This window comes from Somniosus microcephalus, chromosome 15, assembly GCF_052327205.1.
Source record: "Somniosus microcephalus isolate GS21.2 chromosome 15, FLI_Smic_1.0, whole genome shotgun sequence".
NCBI lineage: Eukaryota > Metazoa > Chordata > Chondrichthyes > Squaliformes > Somniosidae > Somniosus > Somniosus microcephalus.
This window is the reverse complement of record NC_141001.1, coordinates 41606340-41628802: the sequence shown is the minus strand read 5'-3', so window position 1 is coordinate 41628802 and position 22463 is coordinate 41606340. Positions and strand designations below refer to the sequence as shown.

The 22463-nt window shown below is 47.7% G+C and overlaps 1 protein-coding gene across 1 annotated transcript in view; it reads right to left on the bottom strand.

Annotated features, from left to right (window-relative positions):
• Nucleotides 1–22463, bottom strand: part of ptprja (protein tyrosine phosphatase receptor type Ja) — a 228552-nt gene that overhangs the window by 17802 nt on the left and 188287 nt on the right. Inside the window, exons 26-29 of the mRNA XM_086007664.1 lie at nucleotides 15536–15609; nucleotides 10249–10383; nucleotides 8387–8506; nucleotides 676–836 (exon numbers count right to left, since the gene is read on the bottom strand). Coding sequence (XP_085863790.1) covers nucleotides 676–836; nucleotides 8387–8506; nucleotides 10249–10383; nucleotides 15536–15609 — 490 coding nt within the window. The remainder of the gene's footprint in view (nucleotides 1–675; nucleotides 837–8386; nucleotides 8507–10248; nucleotides 10384–15535; nucleotides 15610–22463) is intronic.

Sequence of the window (22463 nt, the reverse complement as noted above, 5' to 3'; positions counted from 1 at the left end):
TCTCAGCAGAGTTTAACTGCTGAATGCTGCCGGACAGCTACTTGCCCGTTTTATTTGGAACACAGCAGCTGGCCAGCTGGGTTGGGGGGGGGGGGGGGGGAATTGGGGGACACAGAGGTCTTCCCCCCACCCGGTGGCACCAAGAGAAGATTGCCGGCAGAAAGGGAAGTCCAGAAGTTGGGTGGGGGGTGGTGGGGGGTGTTGCAAAGTCTGGCGACTAGGGATGAGCGCCAGAGGGCTGGATGTTCCTTGGGGGGCCTGGAGGAGACTCAAGCCTCTCTTGGCCTCACCAATGAAAGTTTTTAAAAAAACTTTCCTTAGAGGGCTTCCGTGGTTCTCCGGCAGCTGGCTGGAGACTGGTGGGAGCCTCATCTGCCGGCAAAACCAGCAGTGTTAAAATGTGGAATCAGTGGGAATGGCACTGCTCCATTTTAACTGCGCCTTTCTCTCACTCACTCTACTCCACCCACAATTACAAGCAGATTATAAGCAGTTTACAGGGAGGTAAAGATATTCATCTCTGCACCAGTACTGCCAGCCCTCGCCTCACCCTGTGTGTAACTCAGACACCGAAAGGAGAGTGCCTCTTAAATACAGTCCCGTTGCAGAGACTAGTCATTCAGTGCAAAGGTATTATACAAAACTCAAAGAACAGTGAAGTGGTGGTCTCATTACCTGCAGTGCACCACAGTGGGCCCACTCATTGGGTGCTGATCGATGTACTGCCGCACTAAGTTCCTGAACTCGATGAGGACACCAGTGGTGCCAGGAACTCCATGGTCAGGCCAGCCTGTAAAGTGGAATTGCCGTAGGGTGCGTTTCTCTCTGGATTTATCCTGCAGGAAAGGAAGAAACAGACACATTGTCAGAGGAGCTAAATAGGCAAAGCCAAACAACAAATGACTATGGTAGTTTTGGACATGGTACCACACAATGATTTGGAATTATGACACAGATGCCAGTGATGAAGCCAAGGCAAATATACACTTTGCAGCTACCTGCTATTGGTACATTTGCCAACCTGTCCTTGTTGTTACATTCCACTATTCATTGTTCGACAGCAAGACTTCAGAGAAGACAACTTAGATATTTCCAGGTTTTAGATTACTGAGCTTTGAAGGGTAGTGGAGGAAGCTGAATCTATGAATCTACGATGTACTCGCTACCTGTGAGGACAAGGAGAAAGACTGCAGGGAGGACAGCCACCATGGCTCAGAAGACTGTCAAAGGGGGGGCCTACTCCTGAGGTCCCCACCATCATAGAAGCCAGTCTTCAGCCAATTCGATTCACTCCACGTGATATCGAGAAACTGCTGAGCGCACTGGATACAGCAAAGGCTGTGGGCCCCGACAACATCCCGGCTATCATGCTGAAGAATTGTGCTCCAGAACTAGCAGTGCCTCTAGCCAAACTGTTCCAGTACAGCTACAACACTGGCATCTGCCCGACAATGTGGAAAACTGCCCAGGTATGTCCTGTCCACAAAAAGCAGGATAAGTCCAATCTGGCCAATTGCCGCCCCATCAGTCTACTCTCAATCATCAGCAAAGTGATGGAAGGTGTTATCAACAGTGCTATCAAGCAGCACTTACTCACCAATAACCTGCTCACTGATGCCCAGTTTGGGTTCTGCCAAGACCACTCGGCTCCCGATCCCATTACAGCCTTGGTCCAAACATGGACAAAGGAGCTGAATTCCAGAGGTGAGGTGAGAGTGACTGCCCTTGACATCAAGGCAGCATTTGACCGAGTGTGGCATCAAGGAGCCCCAGCAAAACTGAAGTCAATGGGAATCGGGGTGGGAAACTCTCCAGTGGCTGGAGTCATACCTAGCACAAAGGAAGATGGTTGTGGTGGTTGAGTTCCTCAGGGCAGTGTCCTAGGCCTAACCATCTTCAGCTGCTTCATCAATGACCTTCCCTCCAACATAAGGTCACAAATAGGGATGTTCGCTGATGACTGCACAGTGTTCAGCGCCATTCACAACTCCTCAGATAATGAAGCAGTTCATGCCCGCATGCAACAAGACCTGGACGACGTTCAGGCTTGGGCTGATAAGTGGCAGGTAACATTCGTGTCACAGAAGTGCCAGGCAATGACCATCTCCAACAAGCGAGAATCTAACCACCGCCCCATGACATTCAACAGCATTACCATCACCGAATCCCCCACCATCAACATACTGGGGTGGGGGGGGGTGGTCACCATTGACCAGAAACTTAACTGGACCAGCCACATAAATACTGTGGCAACAAGAGCAGATCAGAGGCTAGGTATTCTGTGGCGAGTGTCTCACTGCCTGACTCCCCAAAGCCTTTCCACCATCTACAAGGCACAAGTAAGGAGTGTGATGGAATACTCTCCACTTGCCTGGATGAGTGCAGCTCCAACAACACTCAAGAAGCTGGGCACCATCCAGGACAAAGCAGCTTGCTTGATTGGCACCCCATCCACCACCTTAAACATTCACTCCCTCCACCACCGGCATACCGTGGCTGCAGTGTGTACCATCTACAAGATGCACTGCAGCAACTCACCAAGGCTTCTTCGGCAGTACCTCCCAAATCCGTGACCTCTTCCACCTAGAAGGACAAGGGCAGCAGGCGCATGGGAACACCACCTCCAAGTTCCCCTCCAAGTCACACACCATCCTGACTTGGAAGTATATCGCCGATCCTTCATCATTACTGGGTCAAAATCCTGGAACGTCCTACCTAAACTGTGGGAGTACCTTCACCACATGGACTGCAGCGGTTCAAGAAAGCGGCTCACCACCACCTTCTCAAGGGTAATTAGGGATGGGCAATAAATGCTGGCTTTGCCAGCGACGCCCACATCCCATAAACAAATTTTTAAAAAGAGCAGAATACAAGTGTGGTCGTGATAGGGGATTCTCTAATTAGGGGGATAGATAGCATTCTCTGTAGTCAAAAATGAGAATCCCGAAGGGTGTGTTGCCTACCTGGTGCCAGGGTAAGGGATATCTTACGACGGAGAGGAACTTAGAAAGGGAGGGTGGAAATCCAGTTGTCGTGGTCCATGTTGGATCAAACGACATAGGTAGGAACAGGGAGGAGGTCCTGCTGAAAGAGCATCAGGAGTTAGGATCTAAATTAAAAAGCAGGACCTCGAGGGTAATAATCTCTGGATTATTGCCCGAGCCACGTACAAATTGGCATAGAAGCAAACAGATCAGGAGAATTAACACATGGCTAAAAGGCTGGTGTGGGAAAGAGGGGTTCCTTTTCATGGGACACTGGCACCAGTTCTGGGACAGGAAGAAGCTGTACCGATGGGACGGCCTCCAACTGAACCGGGATGGGACCTGTGTCCTAGCAGAAAGGGTAAATAGAGAAGGGCAAAGGCTTTAAACTAGTAAGATGGGGGGAGGGATCTACAAGAAACGTAACCAGCCTAAATATAAATAAAACAGGAAAAGAGAGCACAGGAAAGAATAAAGTAAGGGTGGACATTCATGGCAAGGGAATAAATAGAGTTATAGAACAGAAGTCTAAAAAGATGGTTAAATATAAAGAGAGGAAACTGTATTAAAAATGAGTTAAACTGTCTGTAGAGTAATGCACACAGTGTTCGTAATAAAACAGGAGATATGGAGGCAATCATACATTGTGAGGAAACAAACATAGTAGTGATTACTGAGACATGGTTACATGGAAAAATCAGGACTGGGAATTAAACATTGCAGGGTATAACCTATTTAGAAAAGATAGGGAGGGAAAAAGGGGAGACTAATAGGTGTAGTCTACAGACCACCTAATAGTGGAAGGGAGGTGGAGGAAGAAATATGCAGACAAATTAGGGAAATGAGTAAAGAACAGAATAATAATCATGGGAGATTTCAACTACCCCAATATTAATTAGACAGAAGAGGTAGGTAAAGGGGATAAGGGAGTTCCTACAATCTGTACAGGACTCCTTTCTAATCCAATATGTAAAAAGCCCAACAAGGGAGGATTCACTATTGGATCTAGTAATGGGGAATGAACCAGAGCAGATAAGAGAAGTAAAGGTAGGGGAACATATAGGCAATAGTGACCATAATATAATATGCCTTAAGATGATAATTGAGATGGACATAAGTATGACAAAAACCAGGTTAATAAATTGGAGAAAAACTGATTCTGAGGGGCTGAGAATAGAACTTGGGAAAAAAGGGCAACAATATTGGCAAACAATGATGTAGAACAGCAATGGGAAACATTTAAAACGCTGCTCAACAGAGTGCAGGAAAAATATATTCCGCTATAAGGAAAGAACAAACTAAACAATAATGAGACTTCATGGCTGAATTAAGCCATAAGGGAACAATTGAGGGTAAGGAAAGAGGCATGCATTAAGTACATAGATAGCAGGGGAGTGCATGATAAGAGAGAATACGAAAAGATTAGGAGAGAAGTCAAAAAAAATTAGGGAGGCAAAGAGGAACTATGAAGTTAAATTATCTTATCAAGGAATATAAAACAAAATAGTAAAATATTTTATAGGCACATCAATAAAAAAAAGGAAGTTTGGGATGGGAATAGGGCCATTAAGGGATAGTCAGGATAATACCACAGGTAACGATAGAGAGATGGCAGAAATATTAAATAATTACTTTACTTCAGTATTTACCAGGGAGATAGAACAGGTGGACATGACATTGGATGATGAGATTAGTAATGAGATAAGTGCATTTAAAATAAAAAAGGGGAATATATTAAATAAATTAATCAAACTCAGAGGATAAAACCCCTGGTCCGGATGGATTTCATTCATGCATTTTAAAATAATCTAGGGAAGATATAGCAGAGGCATTACTATGCATATTTAATAATTCATTAGAAAAAGGTATAGTGCTAAAGGACTGGCAGATAGCTAACGTAATACTGCTATTTAAGAAGGAGGGTAGAACATGTTCAGGGAATTATAGACCAGTCAGCTTCACATCGGTGATAGGAAAAATAATGGAATCCCTACTAATGGAAAAAAACATCTAGAAACCAAAAATATAATAATGAATAGTCAACATGGATTTCAAAAGGGAAAGCCTTGCTTGACCAACCTTATTGAATTTTTTGAAGAGGTAACAGAGAGAGTAGACAATGGTAATGCAGTAGATGTAATTTATCTGGATTTTCAAAAGGCCTTTGATAAGGTACCTCATAATAGACTGATGAACAAGGTCAGAGAATGCGGAGTCAGGGGACAAGTAGCAGAATGGATTGTTGGCTGGCTTCAGGACAGAAAGCAGAGAGTGGGAGTAAAGGGCAGCTATTCACAGTGGCAGAAGTGGGTAGTGGTGTTCCACAAGGATCAGTGCTGGGATCACTGCTGTTCACAATTTACATTAACGGTTTAGATTTAGGAATCAAAAACACAATTTCTAAATTTGCGGATGACACCAAATTGGGTGGGAGGGGGATAGTCAATACTGAGGAGGACTGCAACAAGTTACAGGAGGACATTAATAAACTTGCAGAATGGGCATATAATTGGCCAATGAAGTTCAACACAGATAAATGTGAGGTATTACATTTTGGTAGGAAGAATAGGGAGGTCACTTATTACTTAGAGGGTGCGAATCTAGGTGGGGTAGAGGAACAAAGAGATCTCGGAGTACAAATACACAAATTATTAAAAGTTGTGACACAGGTTAGCAAGGTCATAAAAGAGCAAACCAAGCACTAGGGTTTATTTCTAGAGGGATAGAATTGAAAAGTAGGGAAGTTATGCTAAACCTGTATCGAACCTTGGTTAGACCACACTTAGCGTACTGTGTACAGTTCTGGTCGCCATATTATAAAAAGGATATAGAGGCACTGGAGAGGGTGCAGAGAAGATTTACAAGGACGATACCAAAAATGTGATGATATACATATCAGGAAAGGATGAACAGGCTGGGTCTCTTTTCTCTTGAAAAAAAGGCTGAGGGGTGACCTAATAAAGGTCTTTTAAAATTATAAAAAATTTTGATAGAGTGGATACAGAGAGAATGTTTCCACTTGTGGGGAAGAGCATAACTAGAGGCCATCAATATAAGATAGTCACCAAGAAATCCAATAGGGAATTCAGAAGAAACCTCTTTACCAAAGAGTGGTGAGAATGTGGAACTCGGTACCACAGGGAGTGGGTGAAGTGAAAAGTATAGATGCATTTAAGGGAAGGCTAGACAAGCATATGAGGAAAAATGGAATAGAGGGTTATGCTGATAGATTTAGATGAGGAAAGACAGGAGGAGGCTCGTGTGGAGCATAAACGCCAGCGTGGACTGGTTGGGCAGAACGGCCTGTTTCTGTGCTGTATATCCGATGTAATCCTATGTATTCTCATTCAAAAAAAGATAGTAAGGCCATGATACAAGTTTTCTAAAGATTCTGTGTAGACATGGAGAGACATTTTGTGTGAAGCGAGGGTGGAAGAACCAAAGGAAAGGATTCTGAATTAGAAAGACCACAAGCTAAACTCAGCACAATGCAAAACTTCTTCATGCTTAGTCATCATAGATTTATGGAACAGACTGCCACCTGGTGCATTAAAGCCCAACTTTGTTAAAGGATCCAAAGAGAATTTGATCAATTCTTGATAAAACAAAGGCAGAGATATGCATTGGTGTAAAGGTGACAATTGGTCAGATAAGATGTTGTGTCAGGGGCTGGACGTTGAAAGAGTTGTTTGGGCCTTTGGGTTGGATAATCTGGATGGCCTAAATTATTTTTCCTCAGAAACACACTTGTCATTTATCTTCAGGAGCCATGGCTTAGATACAGTGGAGGTTTTGCAGCTGAGTGAAATGGCTTGTTTGTCATTGGTCCAATGAGATTTCTCAGCTAATCAAAAACCTTCTTTAATCCTGCCTGTGATCTAAAAGGCCAAAATAGAGCAGAAGTGTAGGGACATTTTGATGTATATTTATCCCACGAGACCGACTTCCTAACTCACATACGTTGGGTGCTGCTTATGCTGTTTCACCTTGGACATCAGATGAGGACCAAGATGAGCACCAGCAGCACCAGCAGGTGCTCCCTGTCTGCACCATCTGCTCTTGCTCACGTGATGTGAGAGACACCAGGTGACAACACAACTATCTGACTTACTAGTCCCGCTGACGTGCGTGTATCTGTGCTGGTGCCTAGTGTGCATGGGTCGTGTGATAGAGCACCCTCAGAGTCCGTGACCTCCTCTGAGGAATCTTCTTTCTCCTCTGCCTGAACTGTTTGTGGGACACTTGATGGGCCTGAGAGTAAAGACATGAATTAGAAGTTGTGATAAGAATGTTTTAAGTGACCATTATGCACATGATTCTATTTCACTGGCTGCTGACATCAAGTCAACATGAGTGACTGTTGTAGTCCATGTGGCTATGCGATATTTAATTCTGTCACCAGGTAGCTCGGAGTTCCCGGTCTCTCCATCTCCCACGTCCATCAACTTTGCTACTTCACTGATCTCCAGTGCCTCCTCCTCTGCTGCAGTCATTGTTGTTATGATTGGAGGGCCACCTCTGGTTTTCTGCGTCTCCCGGCTGTTCTGTGCTCTCTTTTCCTGCAAGGAGGGAAACAAGAGACTTTTGAGTGAGAGTCATGGAATGAGGGGAAGGGATGGATGGGCAATATCTGTAGAGGGTGACTATGAGGGAGAGGCATGACATTGCATTAAGATGAGGGTGAGTGTCAGTTGTGGATGGTCAGATGGGGATGTGAGAAGGTGCACAGAGAGGGATGGGTGCACCTTCAAGGTAGGTTGGTGTGAGGAATGTTGTGCAGGAATAGGCTTTGGAAAGCAGTGTGAGGAGGGTTGGGATGACATGCACATCAGGATGAATGTGGCATTGTACTCACCTTTCCTACCCTCGCGGTCATTAAATCTCTTCCTGCACTGTATCCATGACTTGGCCACACTGCTGCTGCTCACTTTTACCGCTATCTCCAGCCATGCCTTCTTGGTCTCTGCAGCTGGTTTCTTCTTCCCGTCAGCAGGAAATACGACCTCCCCGTGGGCCCTGACTCCTTGGAGCAGGAGTTCCAGGGAGGCAACACTAAATCTCGGGGTGCTGAGCCTGCATTTTTTATTCTGCAGCAATATAAATCTCCTTAGGAACAAACAAATCACTCTCCAGACAAACCACTCTTCCCCATCAACCTTTCTTGAATTTCCACTAACCTTCGCATTGCTCCTTTAAATACCTGAGCTGAATTGGACCCATGCGTGACATCATCATGCCCGCTCCTGTTAATCGGTCGGAAAACCCCGACGTCAGAATAAAATCTTCGTTAAAAAGCCACTGCAAAACGCACCGCTTCAACTTCCGGGTTCCCCACGCAATCCAGGGTTCCCCCGCTGCCAGCGGGTTGGAAAGGTAAAGATTCCGTCCTTTCGGTGACTCACCTTTACTATTGTGAAGTCTCTGATGGCCCAGTCTGGGAGAACTACTTCAGACGTCAGGGTAACAATTTTGTCTTCAAAGATGAGAGGACGTTCAGTTGGCCAGTACTGCTCACATTTTGCCTAGAATGTGACACAAAAAAATTAAAAATCAAAATCAAATCCGACTGAGAATTTCATGATATTCTAATGAAGTCTTGGTTCAATTGATCAGCTTCAGGGAATAGAATGTTAATACAGAGACAGAGACAAAGTTTTTATTCTCTTTGTACACAATAGGAATTATCTTGCTGTGTTATAGATTAAATAAAGGCCAGTCCTGGTAACAGAGCCTCATGTGAAAGAAATACCCAGTTTAGTAACAGGGCTGTGGTGTTTCTTATCGATAATAAAGAACAAAGACTTCAGTGCAAAATAAATGTGCAGTCATTTTGACTCTACACTTCAGCTGTCAGCCATACAAACTCCTCCCAGGTCAGAGGGAACAGTTAGACAACTTCCTGTACCCTACGATAAGTGCTCATTCCATATCAGTACAAGAACCTCACAAGTGGTGCAGAACTAGTTAAAGAACACAAGCTTCATAGGCACAGTATAGGCCTAATCTAGTAACAGGGCAGCAACAGGAGCAACACAAGCCTCACAGTTACTTTTTTTGATGTGGAAAATCTGACTTATTGGAAGCATCGCCGATTTAAAAATGTCACCTATTTTGATGCCTCTTACTCTTAAAGATAAACACATCTTCATGTGTTTAAATGGGTTTGTGATCAGTCTCACTCTTCCCTCTGACGTTGATGGCCGAGTTCTATTCATTCAACTCAAGACATGACAGGATATCCAACAGCTTTGGCAGGTCAAAGGTAACAGATCATTAAAAGTCTCACTAATTACAAAGACTGTTCAGGAAATCCTTAATATTCATCAACCTTTCATCCCAAGCCTATTGAAACTTCCTATCAGGATGTCCTGTCTGCTGCACAGTGATAAGTTTCTCTTATCGAGCTGAACAGGCTAGCTCCTTCTCCAATGTAGCAGTACTGAATAAACGATGGGACCAACAAGTTATCCTCACCCATCAACACATTCCACACAGGGACTCCTCAGATGCAGCCGTTCTCCTCAGACGTTACCATATTTCTCAGACCAATCTGCTCTCTCACAGACAGCATCTTTTGACCAACTGTTGGTTCTCAAATGGCCTTCTTTCTCACTTTACCTGCAAGGCCCTGATACCAGGCTAGGCCTTTACTGTGCCTGTGAGGCTTGTGCCAGTTTCTCATAGGTGGCCTCTCTGGACTCACCTCTTTCTTGGGATCTCACATTTGGTCTTTTAGTGGCAGTAGGATGAGGGGCAGCCAGAGCACCCTAGTGCAGTAGCAACTTCTGGTAGGGAAGAGCTTACCGGAGAATGGCATACTCCTGTTGGTGCCATTCTTGCCAGCACACATTTCTGGTGACATATTGGGGGCAATTATCACCATCACTGCCTGGGTGATAATCAGGCAGGTTCTACAATGGATGGGCGATTTGCTCCAGCAGATTACTGCCCAGTTGGTGAAGGTGAAAATGACTCCCATTATCTGGGTTCACAAGTCCTGGTGTCTGAAGTAATGACAAGCCAAACTTAAAAACCACAAGCCCACAATGGAACCAACAGGAAGGTCCTGGCTAAATGCAGCATCCATGAAGTGTGCCACCTTGAGATTCGGAAAAGAACAGGCTCATTATACATCTGGCTTGCACGTCAAGAGTGTGGGGGCTGCCATGTAACATGAACTTCCTGCTGCTGGCTGGTGAAAATACCGGAATGTAGTTTCACATTTATAGCACATTATCAGTAAGAATGAGAATGCTCCACATACCCTCCCTTGCTCTACACACTTGGTGAGCATGACGATAGCTGGCACGTGATGCTCCCAAATCATTCGCCAGAAATCGTTTACTGTACTCATCAGTGGCCCCTGTGCAGCAATGAATTCCTTATTTGTGTTATAGCCCTGGAAGGAAATGGAACATAAAATTAAGAGATGATAGAGAACCAGACTATTTGGCACAGCTACCTATCGCAAAGCGGGAAAAGTCAATCTTCAGAAAAATTATCACAAATATACAGGAGACAACGAAGGAAAGCACCCCTGATGCTGAATTAATGATCAGTCATTGCAGATGCTGCAGTGGCATCCAATGTCACCTATGACTTACTGCAGGAGTGTCAAGGCCCATACAATTTATCTCGGTCAAATTGAAATTATCATTTAAACTGTCATAACGCCCAGTGGCACTGCAGAATTGTGGCAAAAATAATGGGGATTTCCCTCATTTCTTAGAGAAATTGCAGTAAACTGCAGATAAATATTGTTACTTGGTTGCTAAATTGTTTCTCCTCCACCCTCACCTCCGACAACAAGTGTGAGGAGCTCATGCACTTATTTGTCTCTAAGATTGAGACCATCCGTTCAGCTGCCTCTGCCACTTCCCTTCCTTCCCCTAGCTCACCGGGCCAAACTTCCTCTAAGGTTCCCCCTGCCCTAGCCCTGAACTCACATCTTTCTACAGTTTCTCACCGATCTCCCCTCAAGACCTGTCCGCGCTCATCTTGTCCATGAGACCCACTTCCTGCTCCCTTGACCCTATTCCCACCAAACTGCTGACCACCCAACTTCCTTTTCTGGCTCCCATGTTAGTTGGCATTGTTAATGGTTCTCTCTCCTCGGATATTATCCCCCTCTCCCTCAAATCTGCCGTCATTACTCCTCTCCTCAAAAAACCAACCCTGGACCCCCTCCATCCTTGCAAACTACCGCCCGATCTCCTACCTCCCTTTCCTCTCCAAAGTCCTTGAACATGTTGTCCCCTCCCAAATCCGTGCCCATCTTTCCCGCAACTCCATGTTTGAATCCCTCCAATCAGGTTTCCGCCCCTGCCACAGTACCGAAACGGCTCTCATCAAATGACATCCTTTGTGACTGCGACAAAGGTAAACTATCTCTCCTCGCCCTTCTGGACTTGTCTGCAGCCTTTGACATGGTTGATCACTCCATCCTCCTCCAACGCCTGTCCACCGTCGTCCAGCTGGGTGGGACTGCACTCTCCTGGTTCCATTCTTATCTATCTAATTGTAGCCAGAGAATCACCTGCAACAGCTTCTCTTCCTGCTCCCGCATCGTTACCTTTGGTGTCCCCCAAGGATCTATCCTTGGCCCCACTCCTACTTCTCATCTACATGTTGCCCCTTGGTGACATCATCTGTAAACACAGCGTCAGTTTCCACATGTACGCCGACGACACCCAGCTCTACCTCACCACCATGTCTCTCAATCCCTCCACGGTGTCTAAATTCTCAGACTGCTTGTCCGCAACAATTTTCTCCAATTAAATATTGGGAAGACTGAAGCCATTGTTTTTGGTCCCTGCCACAAACTCCATTCCCTAGCCACCGACTCCATCCCTCTCCCTAACATCTGTCTGAGGCTGAACCACACTGTTCGCAACCTTGGTGTCATATTTGACCCTGAAGCGAGCTTCCGACCACATATCCACAGCATAACTAAGAACGCCTATTTCCACCTCCATAACATCGCCCGTCTCTGCCCTTGCCTCAGCTCATCCGCTGCTGAAACCCTCATCCATGCCTTTGTTACCTCTAGACTTGACTTTTCCAACGCACTCCTGGCTGGCCTCTCACATTCTACCCTACGTAAACTGAAGTCATCCAAAACTCAGCTGCCTGTGTCCTACCTAACACCAAGTCCCGTTCACCCATCACCCCTGTGCTCGCTGACCTACATTGGCTCCCAGTTAAGCAACGTCTCGCTTTTAAAATTCTCATCCTTGTTTACAAATCCCTCCATGGCCTCGCCCCTCCCTATCTCTGTAAACTCCTTCAGCCCCCACAATCCCCCGAGATATCTGCGCTTCTCTAATTCTGCCCTCTTGAGCATCCCTGATTATAATCGCTCAACCATTGGTGGCCATGCCTTCTGTTGCCTAGGCCCTAAGCTCTCGAATTCCCTTCCTAAACCTCTCTGCATTGCTACCTCTTTTTCCTCCTTTAAGACGCTCCTTAAAACCTACCCCTTTGACTAAGCTTATGGTCACCTGCCCTAACATCTCATGTGGCTCGGTGTCAAATTTTTTGTCTTTTAATACTCCTATGATGCGCCGTGGGACGTTTTACGACGTTAAAGGCGCTATATAAATACAAGCTGTTGTTGTTGTTGTAAAATTGTCATTAACCCCCTCCTGTTTCTGTTCGTGAAACCACTTGTACATTCCCATTGTACAGTTAACACTGCTGCACTCAGTTCATGTTGGCAATTAGAGCTGCCCATTGTGTGGGTGTCCCATCCTATATGCAACAGGGTGTGTGTGCGAGAGAGACAGAGGCCGAGATTTTCCTCACTTCGGCGAGTCCGGACCCGACTGCTGGCTCCATCCCACTCTGGAAAATGATTTTTCGTTGATAGGGCTTATTAGGCCCGCCAGTGCGTTTTCCAGTTCAATTAGAGGAAGCGGGTCTGGTGACGTCATTCATGACACGTCATCAGCCGGTTTCCTTAAAGGGTACATGGCCGATTTTCTTTTGACATCTGTGCTGTCAGTGTTCTACAGCATTGTGCTGCAAATACGGAGCGATTGCACAGAGGTGCAGGGTTGCACCCAGGCTCACCATGACTCCCTCCATATGCTTACGGAGTGTGTCAGAGCATGCAGGGAGGTCCTCTTCCCTTCCGATGGGTGGAATAGACCTCCTCTGGTTGCACATTGCAGAGGAGGGCACAAGCAGGGATGTGGTCAGGAGGACCTGGGTGCAGTGGCACAAACCTTTCAATGATCTCATTAGATCACAAAACATTAGATCACAAAACGTTAGTACAAAGCCGCACTCACCTTCATCCTGCTGTGCCTCTCATCACATCCCCATCACTCTGCCTTCCCTACCCTACTCCTGCACATCCTTACTCACACCAACTTACCTTGCACCTCCACCCATCCCCCTCTCTCTATCTACATTATCACATTCCAATCTCACGAGCCACCCCTCACACTCACCCTCATCCTAGTGTAATCATACCAACTAACAACAAACAAGGGTAGCCACTCAGGTGTTTTATCCAATGTTCATGTGAAGTTTCTGTTAATGTGCTGTCAAATATTGAAATCTTTATTTTCAACACTTTGCGTTCTTGGACAGATAGATGTGTGTGCACCTTTGGAAGTGGCTTAGTGAGGTGCAGTGAATGGCGAGGCATAACTGTACCTCCCGCAATGGTGGCGAGTGTGAAAGGAATGGCTTGGACATAGTGTTGGTGTGGGGTGGTGACAACAAGGCGCATCATGTGGCAGCCATATGGGTGTACAGCGTCAAGTGAAGTAAATCTGGCTACGGTGAGGTCATCTCTTGCCTTCCGGGTGCTGATGCCCTGTGTCCTGTGCAGCATCAGTTGATTGTGGAGAAGGTTGGTGTTGTTGTTGGTGCTTCTGGTGTTGGGGCTGATCGTGGTCAGATTCTGAGGACCAAGGTGAGACAATATAAAGGGCACCCATGCTGATGGAATAGATGGCACGTGAAGTAGAGATGACAGAAGCATTCTGTCAATGGTGAGAGAGTTCTTCCAATGAGGTGAGAGAGTGGATGGAGAGTGGAAAGTCTGCAGAATCTGTGCTGGAAATGGACCGAGAAACAGCTTGTGGCTGAGGAAAGTGATGGTCTGTCAGGTGGGAGCTTTTACTGTACATTTGAAGCTGTCAAGTAATCAGATGGAGCAATGGTCACTGAACTCCCGCCTCAGGTTGACAGCCGTGGTCCCTGAACAGTGTAGTTCCCGTGGCCATGAAGTTAAAGTGAAAAGGTAAGTTAAAAAGCCTGTTAATGATCTGTCAACTAGATGTTAAGGAGATTAATTGGGTCGCCTGCCGCTGCCTGTCGGGTCTGCTCAATGCTGACAGATCCGACATTGGGAAAGGCACGTTGCAGCGGGGTCAAATTTCCCACCCGACCTGCCACCGATCCCGCCCACTGAACCCCCGGGAAATTCCGGCCAGAGAGAGGGAGAAAGAAAATGACGCACCCCAAAGTGTATAACAGGATCTCAGTGTGTGTGTCCCACCCTATCTATACAATATTAAAAATGTTACATTTGTGTGCACTGCCTGTCTGCACAACTCGACTTCCTGTTGTCCACATTTTTGTCACACTTTTTGCCCATTATAAATTCCCATGTCCATTCTTATAGTGGCTTTTCTCTATGTAAACCCGTCATTCTGATTTGTTGGGAATCTGGTAGCCAGATTGCACAAATACTTTATGGAAATTTGTTTAATTTTTTTTTCTTCAGTAAGTGAATCTCTAATATCCAAAATAAAGGTTTAAACAAAATATAACAAATGAAAAAATTACATAGTTCACAATAAGACGATTTAATTTATCCATTGAACTCATTGAAGTTTTTACTTGAAGGCCCAGATATCTTTGCCCAAAGCTGTGACTCTGAACTGAATTTAGATTGTACAGTCTGATCATATGTAGTGTACCAAATTTTGATATTGTACTTCCAGTTCCAGAGTCCAAATCAGTTATCACCAATCCCTGTGGAACACCACTTTCCACGAGTCTGACTAACTACAGGAAATGTTGTGATATCCGGCACCGATGGGACCGAGCTGTTGCCGATCTATCAAAACTGCCGGACATACAAAGTTAATGTTGAAGCATACGGAGATTTTCATCTCCGTATCTGACAACAAACACTGTTGCTTAGCAACAGCTTCAAACAGTCGGCCCGCACCTTGGATGCGTCTCTGTAGCTTAGCAACAGCTTCAGAGAGACTTTCCAAAGCCTGACTGTTGGAAAAAAAAGCCACGAGAAGAAAAACAACCTAACAGAACGGCTCCTGATTTCTGCCGGTAGATCGAGGTTTCCGGACATACAACCTCCGGATAAACCAAAGTCTCCTGTACCTTTAACCCAAACTCTAGTTTTCTCTTTTGTAGCCAGTTTGCTAACCATTCTGCTACTCGTCACTTAACTCCACACGCTCTGACCTTAAATCATGAGTCTACTATGCGGTACCTTATCGAAGGCCTTTTGAAAGACCATGTATAACTAGATCTACTAGTTCTATATAGAATAAATTGATGTAACTCACCGGCATGAAATTAGCATTGATGTAATCACTGGATGGGTCTGCAGAGGCAGAGAGTTTAACTCGACTGGCATCATCTAAAGATTAACAGAAACATGATTATTTTACACAAGTGATAAAAATGCACAAGGGTGTGCAGCACATTGGCAGGAGACGAGAGCTCGCCTGACCACTTCAATGGGCATTAGCAAAGTACCTGCTCTGACCTCGCAGTAGATCTCTGCTAACTCAGTCATTACTTGACAACATGAAGAAAGGTCAGGTTCTTTTAAAAATCTGGTATTATAGTTTTTTGTGCTAATCGAGGAGCGATATGCTAGTGATAGGGAACGGGACACTTTCCAATTCAGTCATACAGTATCAATATTGTAACATAAGAAAAGCCAAGGACGAGAAGAGATTATTCGGCTCATCAAAGCTCATCCCTCCGCTACTCTAACTGTGGAATTCCCAACCCTTGGCCTACAGGATGATTCCATCCCGTTTCCACAGTTTCTGCTCAAAAAAAATAAAACTGGCCAGCAGAAACAGCTGATCTGAGGTGCAGAGTGAAACACGCCAGCTCTATTAGTGGGGGCAAAGTGAGCAGACAGCAGCTTGCTCCATTTCGCCAGCAAGCACCTACCTTGGAAATCCACAACACTGCAGATCCCAACTAGAGGATGCGAATTGCCTACTGGGAGGTGTGTGTCAACCCACTGTGCCCCCAATGAATAGCTGGTGTTGCAAAATAAATATATCCCACCTACTACATTTATTTCAGAATAAAATCTTACTGGGTTAGCATGATACATTTGGGGCTGGAACTTCATTTGTTGAAGGGAAGAGTTTTTGTTGAGGGGACAGACTCTGCACTGGGATGGACTGGCCAAGAGAAGGTCTATTATGGGTGAATATATTTTGCCACACCAGCAGCTCTATCTGTTTCACTCATCACCATCAGGCTACTTGTTACCGCCAGCAGATTCTTTCTAGAATTGAGCACTTTCTGACCTCCCATAATGTTGCACATGGGAAATCAAAATGAAGTACAGTAGTGAGACCAAGCAGGGTTAGAGGGCAAGAGGATAAATGGAACGAGGCAAGGGAGGTGGGTGGAGGAAGACAGATGGGGGAAGAAAAAGAAAGGGAGAGAGGGGGAAGAGAAGGAAAAGAGAGGAGAGATAGGAAAGGGAAAGTTGAAAGTAAAGAGGAGAGGGACATGGGAGGAGAAAGTGTGGAGGAGCAGGAGGGGAATGGTGAGAGGAATGAGAGGGACCAAAGGCTCCAAACCCTCTGTGGGGGAGATGCACTGCCTGTCCATCTGCTGGGGTCAAAACTGGATCTTGGCCTTTGCAGCCTTGCATATACTGGAGGCCAGAGCCATCATCTCAGAGGTGGGAGTTCCCCTTCCAGGAGTTGGATGCTCTCAGCAGGGGTGGGGGAGAGTGCATTCCATTTCCTTCACAGTCAAGGCGTTCTTGTGGCCAAAGCAGGGGGAAGGAGGGTTGGGAACGCCATTGTGACTGTTTCCAGAGACCTTGTCTGTAAGGAGCAAAACTGGCAGAGCATCGCTGGCTGTTGTAGTTCGCAGGTGGGAACCAAGAGATTGCAACAGCAGGTGTCGAGTTGGTAAGGACAGGAAACTGAAAATAAAATCTTAAGCGACATGTTAAGATATTACAAATCATACTTTTATATCTTTATCGTACTAAAGCCCTGACTCAGTGTTGGGGATACAGCACCAGGAAAGAGCCACCTAGTGGCTGTTAAATGCAATACAGGTCAGAATGGAAAAACCTGTCAACCGTAGTTCTTTTGAAAGATGGTAACATTAAATAACATGTAAATTAATTCCTGTCACAGCACCACCTACAGGAGCAACAGGTATTGCGTGAAATTCTGCGACCCACCAATGCATTGTAATGGGCTGGATATTCCGATCCCTACGGGTGGGTACGCGCTGTGTATCCACCCGTAGGGACATCGGAAATGCCGGTTTCAGGTATGCACAGCGCATGCGCTGGAAACCAGCATTTCCGATCTGTCAAGAAAGCTCTTGACAGATCCTCCGGCTGCCCTGGAGCAGGGCCTCTGCGGGCGGATAGTTCCGCTTTTTGGAGACCCTCTGCCCGCAGAAAACCCTTACAATTCTTGCACCTGGTAAAAGCATAAGGCCTGCTTTTACCAGGATAAAAGAGTTGAAAAAAGTAAAATAAATTTTTTTTCCACTGATTTATCATTAAAAAAAATTTTTTTTTTTAATGTTTATTTTTAGCCCCGTAAAAAACTTTAATTATTTTTTTCAAAAATTTAAAGTATTGTTTAAAATAGTTAATTTATTGTACTTTCAAGTCATTTTAAAAATGTGATTTTTTTTACATTTATTTAAAGTTTTACTGTGTTTTGGGGGTGATCTCCATTCATATATTTGACAGGTCTTCCTGTCAAATGTATGAAGGGAGATTCCCTTCTGTGATTGGCTCCCCATGGCCCACGTGATCCCAGGGACATTGCAAACTACCTGGGCCTCTGGGATACGTAGGCCCTGCGCACCAGCAGTTTGGAGAGGCCCAGCTTCGGAATTGTGTGCCTCCTGGGAGCCCTCAGGTAAGGGCGCAAATTTTTCCAGATCGCAGTCCTCTGCCCGCGGGAGGCCTGCGATCGGAATATCTGGGCCAATGTATAACGGAAGTGATATACCTATCAATTCAGTTCATGAAAAGCGACGAGTTAAGTTAGTAACTATAGGTTTTTATTGGCTAAATAACAGAGCCCACCCTCGTGGGTGATCGGATCCAACAAGGAGGAATACCAGCCAGTCGACCACCTTTGTACCTGGGCAAGCAGGCGGAGCCATGGGCGGAGTCAGCTGTGGTCAGCCCAGGTATAACAGCGTGACAAGAGGTGACCTTGTGTAGTGATACAACAGTGTAAACAGTGATAACCAGAGTGTAACGATATAAACAGTGATAACCATAGTGTAACGATAGTGAACGATAAAAGTGGTTTACCACATTCACCCCTTGTTTAAATTTGAGTCCGGCGGGGTGAAGTGTACTACCAGTTTGGGTATGTCAGTCTGTCCGGAGGCCTCGTAAGCCTTTCTGATCGGCGCAGCAGCGGCGGCGGTGTTGCAGTATCCGATGTTAATGCTGGTGTCTGCGTGGTCGGCGAAGGCTCGTGGGGTTCCGGCATGCCGTCTACCTGGGCTGGATTTGGGGGGGTGGTGGGGGGTAACGGTGGTGTCTCAGGGGTGCCCGAGGGTGCGAGGTCTCGTAAGGAGACTGTGTCCTCCCGCCCGTCTGGGTATGCCACATAGGCGTACTGGGGGTTGGCGTGCAGGAGGTCCACCCTCTCGACCAGGGGGTCCGTTTTATGGGCCCTCACGTGCTTTCGCAGCAAGACGGGCCCCGGAGAAGTCAGCCATGTTGGTAGCGAGGTTCCCGTAGTCGACTTCCTGGGGAAAACAAACATTCGTTCATGGGGGGTGGCGTTAATGGCAGTGCAAAGCAGTGACCGGATGGAATGCAGCGCTGCCGGGAGGACTTCCTGCCAGCGAGAGGTTGGGAGGCCCTTAGACTTTAAGGCTAAGAGAACGGCCTTCCAGACAGTCGCGTTCTCTCTTTCCACCTGGCCGTTCCCTCGGGGGTTGTAGCTGGTGGTCCTGCTTGCAGCAATACCTCTCGCTAGTAGGAACTGGTGAAGTTCCTCGCTCATGAAGGATGAGCCCCGGTCGCTATGTATATAGTTCGGGAACCCGAACAAGGCAAAGAGGTCGTTCAGGCATTTGATGACCGTGGTACTGGTCATGTCTGGGCAGGGGAAGGCAAAGGGGAAACGGGAGTACGCATCAATAATGTTGAGGAAGTACACATTACGGTCAGAGGACGGGAGGGGCCCCTTAAAATCGATGCTCAAGCGCTCGAAGGGGCGGGTGGCCTTGATCAGGCTTGCTCTGTCCGGCCTAAAGAAATGCGGTTTGCATTCGGCACAGGTTTGGCAGTTCCTGGTCATGGTCCTGACCTCCTCGATGGAGTAGGGCAGGTTGCGGGCCTTAATGAAGTGGTAAAGTCTGGTGACCCTGGGTGGCAGAGGTCGTTGTGGAGGGTCTGCAGTCTATCAATTTGCGCGTTGGCGCATGTACTTCGTGATAGAGCATCTGGGGGTTCGTTCAGTTTACCAGGCCGGTACAAGATATCATAATCGTAGGTGGAGAGCTCGATTCTCCACCTCAAGATCTTGTCGTTCTTGATTTTGCCCCTCAGCTTGTTATTAAACATAAAAGCGACCGAACGCTGGTCGGTGAGGAGGGTAAATCGTTTGCCTGCCAGGTAATGCCTCCAGCGTCGTACTGCCTCCACGATCGCCTGGGCCTCCTTCTCGACCGAAGAGTGTCGGATCTCAGGGCCCTGGAGGGTCCTTGAGAAGAAGGCCACAGGTCTCCCCGCCTGGTTAAGGGTTGCAGCTAGGGCGAAGTCGGATGCATCGCTCTCCACTTGGAAAGGGATAGACTCATCCACCGCGTGCATTGTGGCCTTAGCAATGTCTCCCTTAAGGCTGCGCATGCTTCTGCCGTCAGGGGGAAGGAGGTTGACTTCATGAGGGGTCTGGCTTTGTCCGCATAATTGGGCACCCATTGGGCATAGTAGGCGAAGAGCCCCAGGGTTCTCTTCAGTGCCTTTTGACAGTGGGGAAGGGGAAGCTCCATGAGGGGGCGCATTCTTTCGGGGTCGGGGCCGATGACTCCATTCTCTACTACGCAGCCGAGGATGGCAAGACGCGAGGTGTTAAACACACATTTCTCCTTATTGTAGGTGAGGTTCAGCCGTTGGGCCGTACGGAGGAATCTCTCCAGATTAACATCATGGTCCTGCCGGTCGCGGCCGCAGATGGTGACGTTATCTAGATAAGGGAACGTGGCATGCAGCCCGTTCTGGTCAACCATCCGGTCCATCTCCCTTTGGAAGACCGAAACCCCGTTGGTGACGCCGAAGGGAACCCTAAGGAAGTGGTAGAGGCGGCCATTCGCCTCGAAGGCGGTATACTGGCGGTCCTCAGGGCGGATAGGGAGTTGGTGATAGGCCGACTTAAGGTCGATGGTGGAGAATACCCGGTACTGTGCAATCTGATTGACCATATCAGATATGCGGGGAAGGGGGTATGCGTCCAGCTGGGTGTACCGGTTTATGGTTTGGCTGTAGTCGATGTCCAGGCGGTTTTTATTGCCGGTCTTAACGACTACGACCTGGGCACGCCAGGGGCTGGTGCTCCCCTCGATGATGCCCTCCTTCAGGAGACGCTGCACCTCAGAGCTAATAAAAGCTCTGTCCCCGGCGCTGTACCGCCTGCTCTTGGTAGCGACGGGTTTACAGTCGCGGGTGAGGTTAGCGAACAGGGAGGGGGGCGGGACCTTGAGGGTGGATAGGCCGCAGGTGGTACGCGGTGGGCGGTTTAAAAGCTGCTGGTTGTAGACTGTGAGTGGGGGGAGGGGTCCACCGTATGCCAAAGTGACACTTTGGAGGTGGCATTGGAAATCCAGCCCTAGTAGGATGGCAGCGCAGAGCTGGGGCAGGACGAGAAGTTTAAAATTTTTATACTCCGTGCCCCTAACCGACAGGGTCACAACACAGTAGCCGCTGATGTCTGTAGAATGGGACCTCGACGCCATCGAGATCCGGTTGCGCGTTGGCCGGACAGTGAGGGAGTAGTGGCTCACCGTGTCTGGATGGATGAAACTCTCCGTGCTTCCGCTGTCGAACAGGCAGGTCGTGGCGTGGCCGTTTACTTTGATGTCCATCATGGACTTGGACAGGTGATGCGGGCGAGCTTGGTCAAGTGTGACGGAGGCTAGTGTATGGCTGAGCGAGCTGCTGTAGTCTGCGGGTGAGGCGGTGGTCGGGTCTGGAGACAAGGTGGCGGTCGAGTGTGGTGAACAAAATGGCGGCGCCCACGACGTTGAATAAGATGGCGGAGAAGATGGCCGCCCCCACAACTCACGAGGCACTGCCGGCGTCGGTGGCCTTGATCAAAGATGGCCGCCCCCACGACTCACACGAGGGGATACTGGCATCTGTGGCCTTGATGAAAGATGGCCGCCCCCACAACTCGCATGAGGCACTGCTGGAGTCTGTGGCTTTCCCCTTGCAGGCCTTCGCGAAGTGGCCTTTCTTGTGGCAGTCGGAGCAGGTCGCGTTTCTTGCAGGGCAGCGCGCCCTCGGGTGTTTCGCCTGGCCACAGAAGAAGCAGCCGGCGGCCCGATCGCGGGGCTCCGATGTCGCAGCCGGTACCGGGGGTGGCGGTCCCGATCGGTTCCGGGACACCGACGCTGTGGTAGGTCCCAGAGGCGGCGGTGCGAGGGGTATTGCGGCCGGGGTCGGGCCCGAGTCCCAGGGTCGCGCAGCACAGTACCTGGAGTACGCCTCGAGGTCCCGATGGGCCACTTCCAAGGAGCGAGCGAGGGTAGCAGCTGTCTTCAGGTCGAGGTCCTTTGATTCCAGCAGTCTTTGCCATGAGTAGTCTGACCGAAGGCCTTTCACAAAGGCATCTCGGATGTTTCCATCTGTATGTTCTGCAGCTGTTACGGCTTTAAAGTCACAGTCCCTGCCGAGTATTTGCAGCGCCCGTAAGAAATCATCAACCGACTCTCCTGGCTGTTGCGAGCGGGATCTTAGGAGATGCCTGGCGTACATTGAGTTTACAGGTCTCCGATACTGTTCTTTTAGCAGGTTGAGGGTGTCCTCGTATGTGGCAATGTCCCGGATGAGTGCAAATACTTTAGGGCTCACCTGAGCGGTCAGAACTCTTAGTTTGGATGCCGGAGGCACGCCGGATTCTCCCAGGTAGGCTTCGAAGCAGCTCAGCCAGTGTTCGAAGTCGAGGGCTGAATTCGCAGCCTGTGGGTTTAGATCCAGGTACGGTGGCCGGAGGGCTCGTAGCCAGGCCGGCTGCT